At 45.7% G+C, this 13,106-nt stretch overlaps 1 protein-coding gene across 6 annotated transcripts in view; it reads left to right on the top strand.

Annotated features, from left to right (window-relative positions):
- Positions 1-13,106, top strand: part of LOC140403495 (echinoderm microtubule-associated protein-like 5) — a 415,808-nt gene that overhangs the window by 62,256 nt on the left and 340,446 nt on the right. For 3 of the 6 annotated variants that reach the window (XM_072491431.1, XM_072491440.1, XM_072491421.1), the window contains exon 4: positions 3,454-3,528. The exons of the other annotated variants lie outside the window; for them this stretch is intronic. In XM_072491431.1, the coding sequence (XP_072347532.1) occupies positions 3,454-3,528 (75 nt within the window). The remainder of the gene's footprint in view (positions 1-3,453; positions 3,529-13,106) is intronic. 6 annotated transcript variants of the gene reach the window in all.

Here is a 13,106-nt window from a genome sequence, read left to right as displayed (position 1 = left end):
AAACCTTGGCAATGCTTGGACATATTTAAATAGATCCCCACCACGCCTTCGACTATGACGCTCTTTATCACTATCCTCATCACTATCATCCAACTGTACGTTTCCCTTTAGGTCTGCCAATTTTAACTGACTGTCATGTTTCATGGCCATTTTCTGAAGTTCAAACTCTCTCTCTTTATCTTTTTCCCTGATCGGTATCTCCCTTTATTTTTAATTTTGTTCTGCTAGGGCTATTCTTTCTTTCCTCCTTTCTTCTCTCTCCTTTTCTTTGTCCTCTCTATATCTCTCTCTTTCTTTTTCCTCTCTTTCATATTCAAGCTGCTTTAATTCTTTCTCATGTTCCATTCGTTTAATTCATAACTGAATTTTTGCCATTTCCAATGAGTCAAACTGTATCTCAGGCAACTTTAAATGCTTAACCACCGCCATAATTACCTCATCTTTTCACATTTTGTCAGGTAATGTTAACTGCAATGTTTTTGCCAAATCTAACAGTCTGCTTTTAGTCGCTGTCCATAAGATACTGCGTGTGACGGTCTCCACCCCCAAAAACTTCTGAGCCTCTGAAAGAGCCATTGTCCACAACACACTCCCCACTTAAACTAAAATACCACACCTGAAAAGCAACCACAATATGCTCACCCCTCACTGCCTTTAAGTTCACTAAGCCAATCCAATAGAGAGACTTTTATCCCCCTCGAGCCCCCAATTGTTATGGGTCAGGGTTTAGAGAATCCCAAAGTGTACCATGGAGTTCACCTGACCCACAACTTTTAATAGATTGTGGTATGGGGAGCACACGGCTCACTCTACGGGAATTGTACAGCAGAAATGGACAAGTATTTTTTAAAACAAAACAATGTTTACTCTATGATCTCAAGTTAACCTTTTTAAAACAAACAGTGAATATCTTAGCAACCATTAATTCAAAGATAACCCCCAAAGAATACAACACTAAGTAATCCTTTAAGCTGTCCTTTTAACATCCAAAAGACTTAACAAACCTTTAAACAGGAGCACATTAGGTTCACATTCACTATTGAGAACATTTATAATTCTGAATTCACCAAATGATCCAGAGATAGTCATTGGATGGCAGAGATCAACAGGACAGCTCTTTGTTTAACTTCAGCTGCAGCTCACTGGAGAACCCAGACACCCAACCTTTTTCTCAAAGTGAAACTAAAAAGCAGAACCAGAGCTCAGCTCCACCCACACTCTGACATCACTGCAGTAACATGAGCAGCTAACCATTTCTTAAAGCGACATTCTCATGACATACTCAACGATCTGGAATACATTGAAGCAAGTTCACTGGTAATTTTCAAAAGGGAATAGAATAAATGTTTGAAGGGAAAACACACAGAATTCTCGAGAAAGAGCAAGGGAGTGGGACAAATTGTGCCTCTTTCATAGATGTATCCAAATGGGCTAAAAGGCCACTTTCTGTGCTGTATCATTCTATGATTTCTAAAGTGATAAATTATGTACCTGAATTAAGAGGAGTAGACCATATATTAAAGATTGCATAGTGGTGATGGTGGGAGGAATTCATAAGGTTTCTGTCTTTCAGTGCTACAGTCTGTGCACTGCATTTTACAACTTGTTTGTCTGCAACGACATGAAGTGACTTACACACAATTATATGAATTCGGAGCAGAAGTAGACCATTTGGCCCTTCAAACTTACTCCGATGTTTGATAACATCATGGTTGATATAATTGTAACCTCAACTTTCCTGACTATCCCCTGTAGCTTCAGATTCTTGATTGACAAAGGGGTCAATCAAATTCAGTCATCAGCAAATTTAGCAACCATACATTTTGTCCCTTTATCCAAATCGTTGATATAGATTGTAAATTTGTAAATAAATAATCTTTTCGTAGTACAGAATTTGAGTATCACTGAAAAGAGACACATTGTTGAAGCTTTTCATCTTGCATTCATCAGGACAATTCGCAAGAGTACTAAATGTAAAGGGAGCAACAATTTATACTTCATGAGAAAAGAGTGCTGATTGGTTGGGAAGTGGACTCTGATTGGTAGAGGTATTGCCATGGAGAATGCACTAGTTAACTGATGACTAACAGTTAACTGGTTTAGCACACTGGGCTAAATCGCTGGCTTTGAAAGCAGACCAAGGCAGGCCAGCAGCACGGTTCAATTCCCATACCAGCCTCCCCGAACAGGCGCCGGAATGTGGCGACTAGGGGCTTTTCACAGTAACTTCATTTGAAGCCTACTTGTGACAATAAGCGGTTTCCATTTCATTTTATTTCATAACTGTCAATAAGCTTTGTTTAAGTTCAAACCAGACAGGTTTACTCATGCGAATTGCCCTGATGAATGCCTGATGATTGGAAGATGAAAAGCTTTGACAACGTGTCTCTTTTCAGCAATACTCAAGATTGTGAATAGTTGAGGCTCCAACATTAATGGCATTAATTCCTCTTTACATTTCTTTAAAAAGCAGCCAATTAAGGCAGCACAGTGGTGCAGTGGGTTAGCCCTGCTGCCTCACGGCGCCGAGGTCCCAGGTTCGATCCCGGCTCTGGGTCACTGTCCGTGTGGAGTTTGCACATTCTCCCCGTGTTTGCGTGGGTTTCACCCCCACAACCCAAAGATGTGCAGGCTAGGTGGATTGGCCACACTAAATTGCCCCTTAATTGGAAAAAACAAATAAATTGGGTACTGAAATTTTTTTTTTTTTAAAAGCAGCCGGTTGAAAATCATAAATTTCTCTAAATCGTTCCTGAGCAGGTATAAGTTTTCCTTTTTGTTATGTATACATTAAAGCTAAATTCCAGAAAGCAAAAAATGTTTTTACACCATCAGTGAGTGAAATTGATCGACGTGCAAACATTAAAAGGGGAAAAGAACTTGAATTTATATAGCGTCGTTCAGAGCATCCAAATGAATTTCACAACAAATGAAATACTTTTAAAATGTACTAGTTTTTGTAATATAGTCAAATAGCCCTTTTGCGTGCAGTGGTCCTCCAAAAGCAACCGAGGCAAATGCCCATATAATTTGTTTTTAGTGATGTTGTTTGAAGGATTAGCATTAGGATAAGTCCATTTGTCCATTGGAATAGTGTCATTGGTTCTATATACCCTCTTGATAGGCAGTACTGCACTGAAGTAGCAACCTAGACTGTTAAGTATTGAGTATGGCTTGATTCACAACATTCTTACTCTGAGGCAAATGCTATCATTGAGATTGGCCTCGTAAATAGGTATTTGTTATTGCAGTGAAGGTTCTCTTATGTGGTTGAAAGTGTTTACTAGTTGTTGCCTATGATTTCATATTCTGAATAATATTGTGTTAGTATAGGAATTGCTGAGTCATTTTATATCTGGCTTGTCAGTGCTCTAATTCCAAGTCTTTATAGCTTGGTAATGGGTTCTGGTGATCACAGATTTATTTCACTCCTGTATTCACAATTGCTTACAGGAGAAAGATATGAAGTCTGCTTGCAACAATAGCATGAAGATCTTTCCCATGATGAATCATGTTGGATTCCTGAAGGTGTGCTATTGTACTATGTCAGTTAGATTTATAAGCATGCTTTGTACTACACCATTATTTCTTGGAAGGGACCATTAGTTTCATCTCCTCAAGATATGAAATACTAGCTCGCATTTGAAAATCAGTTCATTCTTGTGCAGGTGTCTACTAGATCTGTTCTGCAGAAGCTATGCCTTTTAGTCTCTACCAACACTCACTCTAAAATTCTGAGTAAGTTTTGGGACTCCTGGCGCCTGATTTAGCTCAGTGTAAGTGAATGAGTTTTGAATTTGTTAAAATTGGATACCTTGTGGTCTACAAACTACCATAACCACAGATAACTGGTAAGGCAGCCAATTGAAGTTGTTTTTCTTTCACAAAGTTTGCTGTAAAATAGTTGTTTTGAGGCAGGTCCTGTTATTTTTGAAAACTGAATTTAAAATTCCCAATGTTAGGTCCCTAAATAGAGTCATTCAAATTTCAGAGAGGTGGCTGTTGCTTCAGCAAACCATCTGAACAATTGTGACTGTTCTTGGAAATTGAATTCTTGGAAATTGAAAGATCCGCAACTCCTCATAAATTCAAGGTAGTTGCAAGAAGCTTCTGTATTTTTAGAGCAGAATGTATTTTTAAAAAATATATTTTTATTCAAATTTTTTACACATTTTCAACAACCCCCCCTTACAGAAATAAGAAAAAACAAAGAACACATAAACAAACATCTTATAGCTATGTCACGTATTCCCCCAGTATACAAGCCCCCCATTAAACAATAATAAACACAGTAGTAAACACCAAGTACCCCCCCCCCCCCAACCCCGGGTTGCTGCTGCTGACCACCTCCTAACGCTCCGCTAGAAAGTTTAGGAATGGTTGCCACCGCCTGAAGAACCCTTGCACAGATCCTCTTAAGGCAAATTTTACCCTCTCCAATTTAATGAACCCTGCCATGTCGCTGATCCAGGCTTCCACGCTTGGGGGCCTCGCATCCTTCCACTGTAGCAGAATTCTCCGCCGGGCTACCAGGGCCGCAAAGGCCAGAATACCAGCCTCTTTCGCCTCCTGCACTCCCGGCTCGTCCAATACCCCAAATAGTGCGAGCCCCCAACTCGGCTTAATCCGGGTGTTTACCACCTTAGACACCGTCCTCGCAACGCCCCTCCAGAACTCATCCAGCGCTGGGCACGCCCAGAACATGTGGGCATGATTTGCTGGGCTCCCCAAGTTGGAATCGAACTTGGCCCATAGCCTTATATGCCTTGACATCGCAAGTGCACGTCTTAAATGTTATCAGAAGCTCTGCCTCCATCACCCTTTCAGTCAGCGAGTTCTTGACTCCCACCACCCTTTGGGTGAAAAAGCGTTTCCTCACATCCCCTTTAAAACTCCTGCCCCTTTCAATCTCAATCATGTCCCACACACCCCCAGTCCCCTCTGCTTCAAGGAAAACAATCCCAGTCCATCCAATCTCTCTTCATAACAAAAATTCTCCAACCCAGGCAACATCCTGGTAAATCTGCTATGCACCCTTTAAGTGTTATCACATCTCTCCTATAATGTGGATTCCAGAACTACACAAAACTCTAGCTGTGGCCTAACAATGTTTTATACAGTCCCATCATAACCTCCCTGCTCAGAAACTCTATGCCTCGGCTAATAAAGGCAAGTATACCATATGCCTTCTTAACCACAGTATCCATCTGCTCTGCTACCTTAAGAAACCGGTGTACATGCATGCCAATGGCCCTCTGATCCTCTGTGCTTTTCAGGGTCCTGCTGTTTATCATGTATTCCTTTGCCTTGTTTGTCCTGCCCAAGTGCATCATCACACACTTATCCGGATTTTTTTTTCTTTATTCGTTCATGGGATGTGGGCGTTGCTGGCTCGGCCAGCTTTTAATTATTGCCCATCCCTCAGGGCACTTAAGAGTCGACCACATTGCTGCAGGTCTGAAGTCACATGTAGGCCAGACAGGTAAGGATGGCACATTTCCTTCCCTAAAGGACATTAGTGAACCAGATGGGATTTTACAGCAATTGATAATGGTTTCATAGTCAGCATTAGACTTTTAATTTCAGATTTTTTTATTGAATTCAAATTCCACCATCTGCCAAGGTGGGATCTGAACCCAGGTCCCCAAAGCATCACCTGGGTCTCTGGATTACTAGTCCAGTGACGATACCACTACGCCACTGCCTCACATTTGCCACCAATCAGCCCACCTCACCAGCCCGTCTATATCCTCCTGAAATCTAAGGCTATCCTCCTCAGTATTTCCCACCCCACCAATTTTCGTATCACCCGTGAACTTACTGATCAACCCTCCTACATTCATGTCTAAATCATTTATATAAACCATAAACAGTAAGGGGCCCAACACTGATCCCTGTGGGACCCCACTGGACACAGTCTTCCATCATCCTCTGCTTTTGTCACTCAGCCAATTCTGGATCCAATTTGCCAAATTTCCTTGGATCCCATGGGCCTCTTACCTTCGCTATCAGTTTCCCATGTGGGACCTTATCAAAAGCCTTGTTGAAATCCAATTAAACTATGTTGTCACAGTAGCGCCGTGGTTAGCACTGTTGCTTGACAGCTCCAGGGTCCCAGGTTCGATTCCCGGCTTGGATGACTGTCTGTGCGGAGTCTGCACGTTCTGCTCGTGTCTGCGTGGATTTCCTCTGGGTGTTCCGGTTTCTTCCCACAGTCCAAAGATGTGCGAGTTAGGTGGATTGGCTATGCAAAATTGCCCTAGGTGTCCAAAAAAGGTGAGGTAGGGTTACTGCATTGCGGGGTTATGGTGGAGGTCTGGGCTTCGGTTGGCTGCTCTTTCCAAGGGCCGGTGTAGACTTTATGGGCCGAATGGCCTCCTGCACTGTATGATTGTAAATGCATTTTCCTCATCTGCACACCTGGTCATCTCTTCGAAAATGCAATCAAGTTGGTTAGACAGGACTTCTCCTCAACAAAATCATTCTGACTGTCCTCTCCAAGTGAAGATTAATTCTGTATCTCAGAATTGCTTCCAATAGCTTCCCCACACTGAGGTTAGACTGACTGGCCTGTAGTTTCCTGATTTATTCCTTTTTCCGTTTTTGAATAATGATACCACATTGGCTTTCCCCCAGTCCTACAGCACCTCTCCGGTGGCCAGAGAGGAATAAAAATTATTGCCAGCGCCCTTGCTATTTTCACCCTTGCCTCACTCAACAAACTGGAATACATTTCATCTGGCTCTGGAGGTTTGTCTACTTTTAAGCCTGCCAGACCACTCAGAATATCCTTTCTATCTATGTCAATTTCTTTAATTTTATCACAGTCCTTCCCCTGATTTCTATACCCACACTGTCCCTCACACGAGTGAATGTCGGCACAAAGTATTCATGTAGAACCCTACCTACGTCCTTCGGATCCACACACACATTACTACTGTGGTCCTTTAATGGGTCCTACTCTTTCCCTAATTATCCTTCTACCCTTGATGTAATTGTAAAACGACTTACAATTTCCTTTATTTTACCTGCCACAACCCTTTCATGTCCCCATTTTGCTCTCCTAATTTCTTTTAAAGTTCCCTCTTGCACATTCTATACATCTCTAGCGCTTCTGCTGTCTAGGCTGGCTTTTTGCCAGAGCCATCTAAAACTGAAATACTGTCTTGTCTCCATTACCTTGTATCTTCCAGTGCTGCAGATATTTATCCAGTTTTCTTATTGAAGATGCAATCATCTCTGCCTCAGCTATTCTCTGGCAAAATATTCTACATTTCAACAGATCTTTGCATGAATACATTTCTCTCAACAACTCTCCTTATTCTCTTAACGACTCTATGTAAATTGATAAGCACTTGTTATTGACCTACGAACTAGAAAACTTATCTTCCCCTATTCGGTCCATCAACATAGAAAAGTCTTGTATGTATTAGTGCCTTTCACAAACTCAGGACATTGCAACATGCTTTCCAGCCAATTAAATACTTTAAGTATTCACTGTTGTGATTCGGAAATGCAGCAGCCAATTTGCACAGGAATGTGATAATGACCAGATAAATCTTCATAATTTTAAAAACCTGTCTTTAATCTCCCTTTAGCCTTCTCTGCTTCAAAAGAGGTTGTCAGAGTATCTGGTGTCTCAAAGCAGTCTGCTTGATCGGCACTCCATCAGCCTCCTTAAACATTCATTCTCTCCACCACCGGCAAACACTGCCACCACGAAGGACAAGGGCAGTAGGTGATCGAGAACACCACCTGCACATTCTGCTCCTGACTTTGAACTGTACCAGCTAGTTGCCTTCCAAGCCACTCGCCACTCTGTTGTGGAACTAGATTGCCATTCCTACACTGCAACTGGGTCAAACTCATGGCACTCCCTGTGGGTGTACCTACACCACCACATGGAGTACAGTGGTTCAAGAAGATGTATCACCACCACCATTTCAAGGACATTTGGGGATGGACAATTAAAGCTGGCCTAGCCAGTAATCCCCATACACCATCAAAGAACTAAAAAGAAATACTGAATGGCATTAATGTCCTTAATGGGACATCAAAACTACAGACATTACTCTGTCCAAATTGAAGTTTTGTAGAGGTACCTCGGGGGCGATTCTCCGATATTGAGGCCAAGTGTTTGCGCCGTCGTGAACGCCGTCGCGTTTCACGACGGCGCAAACAGGGCCCGGACACGACCTATTCTGGCCCCCACAGGTTCACGCCGCTCCAGCGTACTTATGGGGGGGAGAGGCTGGCCTGCCGATCGGTGGGCCCTGATCGCGGGCCAGACCCCATCGGAGGCCACCCCGGTGAAGGAGCCTCCCTTCCTCCCCCCACAGGCCGCTCCCCCAGCGTTCCCGCAGAGTTCCCGTCGGCAGCGACCAGGGGTGGACGGCGCCGGCGGGAACCTTTTGTGTCGTAGCGGCCGCTTGGCCCTATTGGGCCGGAGAATCGCCGCCCGCTGGTTCTCCGAGTGGCCCGGTGCGAATCGCGCGCCGCTGGTTTCCAGGGGGTGGGAGAATCGCGTGCGGGGGTCGGGGCGGCGTAGCGCGATTTGCGCGGCGCCCCGGCAATTCTCCCACCCAGCGTGGGGGGGGGAGAGAATAGCGCCCCTCATTCCACTGTAACATTTTGTATTCTACTCCTAATTGAGGTACAAAATTAGCTTTTATAAATTTAATTATTGCTGTTTATTCTCTTTATTAAACCCCTTGGGTTTGTCTGTCCAGAGCTGTTAATATTGAAACCTACATGTGTACTACCATTCCTTGTTTTCCTTCCAAAAATCTATCCCACACTTTCTGGCATCTGTCTGTATTCCTGAAGTAATTTACAGTACACTTCATGGTTTACCAGGGCTCCTACTTTTGTTTTATCCACAAACATTGTGATTGTACATCCTCTGTCCAAGTCTGTGTAAGCCAAACAACAGAAGTGGGCCTAATACTGAGTGCGAGTACACCATAATAAGACCTAAGAAATAAGAGTAGGCTGTTCGACTCTTGAGCCTGTTCCGCCATTCAATAGGATCATGGCTGATCCAACATTAGAATTGCACTAACCCTCTGAAAATGCACTCCACCCTGGTCCACTTCCCCATCGACCCCACCTTATCCCAGTAACCCCACCTAAACTGCACATCCCTGACACTCAGGGACAATTTTAGCTTGGCCAATCAACCTAACCTGCACATCTTTGGACTGTGGGAGGAAACCGGCACACCCAGAGGAAACCCACGTAAACATGGGTAGATTGTGCAAACTCCACACAGACAGTCACCCGAGGCCGGAATTGAACCAGGATCCCTGTCGCTGTGAGGCAGCAGTGCTAACCACCAGTGCCAACGTGTCACCCAAATAGAAAGTAAATAAGGTAAGTAAAGTCACCATTGTTCCAGATGACCTTAGGCTGCTTTTCCCTTTTGAGGGGGAGAGCTGACCTGTGGTGATTTAACCTGAGGATCGTCCCACCTCAGGCGAGGGGCAAGGTTGAGAAGGTGGGACCTTCATGGATAACCTCAACCAATACGGGAATTGAACCCGTGCTGTTGGCTTTTTTCCGCAACATGAACCAGCTGTCCAACCAACTGAGATAAACTGGCCCCCACTCAAAGTGGAGAATGTGGGCACCGATCCCACTACCTCTTACATGCTAAGTGAACACTATACCATTTGAGCTAATTCCTCCAATCTGCCACTCATTCCTCGCGTCCACTTTCCTGTCCTTTCACCAAAACCCTTAATTCCCATACTGATCAAGAATTTAGCTATCTCAGCCTTAAATATACACAAGGACTCTGCCACTCTGTGGCAAGGACTTCCAAAGACTCCCAACCCTCTGAGAGAAGAAATTCCTTCTCACCTCAGTCTTAAATTGGCACCCCTTTATTCTGAGACTATGCCCTCTGGTCCCACGCTCTCCCCTGAGGGGAAACATCCTCTCAGCTTTTACCCTGTCAATCCCCTTAAGAATCCTATATGTTTCAGTGAGATCACCTCTCGTTCTTCTAAATTTTAATGAGTAGAGCCCGAACCTGTTTAACCTTTTCTCATAAGACAACCCTCCAGGTCGCCAACCTGAAAAAGAACCCCTCACCCCCACTCGCTGTTTCCTGCAGATTAGCCAGCTCTCCATCCATGCCAATATATTACACCATGGGCTCTTATCTTATCACTTAACCTTTTGTGAGGTAACTTGTCGAACATCTTTTGGAAGTCCAAATACAAGACCTCTACTGGTTTCCCTCTATCCACTCTGGTTGCGACTTCCTCAAAACAACTCTAATAAATTAGTCAGACATGATTTCCCTTTCGTGAAGCCATGCTGCCTCTGCTTGATTAGATTATGATTTAGAAAATGTTCTGCTATTATTTCTTAATAATTGGTTGCAACATTTTTCCAATAGGTGTTCGGATAATCCACCTTTAGTTACCTGCTTTTTGCCTACCTCCCTTTTTGAATAGGGGTGTCACATTGGCAGTTTTCCAACCCTCCGGTACGTCACCAGAATCCAAGGATTTTTGGAAAATTACAACCAATATATCCACTATCTCGGTGGGTACTTCTTTTAGGATCTGCGGATGCATATCGTCAGGGCCAGGGGACACATCTGCCTTTAGCAGCCTTAGTTTGTCTAAGACTACTTCTCTAGTAATGGTGATGTTATTTAATTGCTTCCCCATATTTTTAGTATTAATGGGATGTTCAAAGTATCTTCCAGTAAAGACTGATTCAAAATATCTGTTTAACTCCTCTGCCATTTCCTTGTCCCCCCTCTCGCTGGCCACCCAGAGAAAGTTGTTAGCGGAGCCAACATTTACTTTTCAACAGGCCATTCAAATGGTATTGTCCCGAGAGAGCGCAGAGCGAGGAGTACAGGAGCTACAGGGAATGGAAGTGCATGCCTTGGGGCGCAACCCCTTCCGTCCGAAAAAGTCCCCCCGCACTCCTGCGGTACCTTGGGCGAGGCAACGTCCGGACCGACGGCTGTGGCCGTCGGACATTCCTCCCCGAAGGGAGCCTTCTCCAGAGCCAATGGATGAGGAGCCATGTCCGTGTCAGACTTGTAGGCGCCGGCCCCGTCGCGGACGGCGGTCCTGGGGGCGCCGTCATTCCGACCGAAACTGGGACCAGCCCAGGGGCCGTAACTGGGACCAGCCCAGAGGCTGTACCTTCCATGTGGATGAACCTGCGGCGACTACTCCTGAGGACGTGGAGACGGAGGACGATTACCTGCAGCTGCATTGTGTGGCAGCTCCCCGTGTGGCCCCCATTAAGGTGACAGTACGGGTCAATGGCCACCCGCTTGAGATGGAGTTGGATACTGGCGCAGCGGTCTCCGTGATCGCCCAGAGGACATTCGACTGCATCAAGCAGGGTATCCAGACCCTTACATTAACCGACTCACAGGCCAGGTTGGCCACCTACACGGGGGAACCACCGGACATTGCAGGAACTACAATGACCCCTGTTGTCTATGGACGCCAGGAGGGGCGTTTCCCACTTATCGTGGAGCGCGGCCATGGGCCCAGCCTGTTGGATCGGGACTGGTTGCGCCATTTGCGGTTGCAATGGCAGCACATCCTCCAAACAGTTTCTGAAGGGTTGACTGAGGTGCTAGGACGATACCCAGATGTATTCCAGCCTGGTTTGGGGAAAATAAATGGGGCCGTAGCCCGTATCCAAGTTGAACCAGGAGCCACGCCGCGCTATTTCCGGGCGCGCCCAGTGCCTTACGCCTTGCTCGAGAAGGTAGAAGGGGAGCTCACTCGTTTGGAGAGTTTCGATATTATCAGGCCCGTCCGTTTTGCTGACTGGGCAGCACCAATTGTACCTGTAATGAAGCCAGATGCCACAGTTCGCTTGTGTGGCGACGAAAAACTTGCAGTGAATACGGTTTCCTGACTCGACCGATATCCAATGCCTCGCATAGAGGATCTCTACACGAAACTTGCAGGTGGACTCTCGTTCACAAAATTAGATATGAGTCACGCCTACCTGCAGTTGGAGCTGGACCCTGCCTCCCGACCATATGTAACGATTAATACACACCGGGGCCTGTATGAATATACACGGTTGCCCTTTGGAGTATCCTCTGCCTGCGCAATTTTTCAACGTGTTATGGAGGGCATTTTGAGAGGTTTACCACGTGTGGCTGTCTACCTAGATGACGTTTTGATTACAGGGACGTTGGAGCAGGAACATTTGGAAAATCTGGAGGCTGTCCTTAGACGCCTTTCGGAGGCTGGAGTCCGTTTACGTCGCACAAAGTGCGTATTTCAGGCAAAGGAAGTAGTCTACCTAGGTTATCGGGTGGACCGCGAAGGTCTGCACCCCGTCGCAGAGAAGGTGCGTACAATTCAACATGCCCCCGCCCCGACTGACACTTTTGCATCTTCGTTCTTTTCTCGGTCTCGTAAGCTATTACGGGAAGTTCCTCCCCAATCTGGCAACTACGCTGGCCCCGTTGCACCTTCTGCTAAAGAAAAATCACACCTGGGCTTGGGGTCAGCCGCAAGAAACCGCTTTCCGGCGGGTAAAGCAACAATTGTCGTCGTCTGGGTTACTAACCCACTATGATCCTGGAAAGCCTTTGCTCGTCACATGTGATGCATCCCCGTATGGTATTGGGGCCGTCCTGTCCCACAAGATGGAGAACGGGGCTGAACGACCGATAGCTTTCGCCTCCCGCACATTGACTGCAGCGGAGAAAAAGTACGCGCAGATCGAGAAGGAGGGCCTGGCAGTGGTTTTTGCGGTGAAACGCTTCCACCAGTACGTGTACGGCCGCCATTTCACTATCGTGACTGATCATAAGACCCTGCTGGGACTTTTCAGAGAGGATAAGCCAATACCGCCCATTGCTTCTGCACGGATCCAGCGCTGGGCTTTGTTGCTTGCTGCATACGAGTATTCTCTGGAGCACAAACCAGGTACGCAGATAGCAAAAGCCGACGCACTGAGCCGATTGCCTTTATCGACCGGCCCCATGTCGACCCCCACGACCGGTGAGGTGGTTGAAACCCTAAATTTTATGGACACCTTGCCTGTCACGGCATCACAGATCCGTGAGTGGACCCAGACGGAGCCAGTCCTGTCAAAGGTTT

The sequence above is a fragment of the Scyliorhinus torazame genome, chromosome 2 (assembly GCF_047496885.1).
Source record: "Scyliorhinus torazame isolate Kashiwa2021f chromosome 2, sScyTor2.1, whole genome shotgun sequence".
In the NCBI taxonomy this organism is placed as follows: domain Eukaryota; kingdom Metazoa; phylum Chordata; class Chondrichthyes; order Carcharhiniformes; family Scyliorhinidae; genus Scyliorhinus; species Scyliorhinus torazame.
The sequence above is the reverse complement of the archived record's forward strand: the minus strand, read 5'-3'. Positions and strand labels throughout refer to the sequence as shown.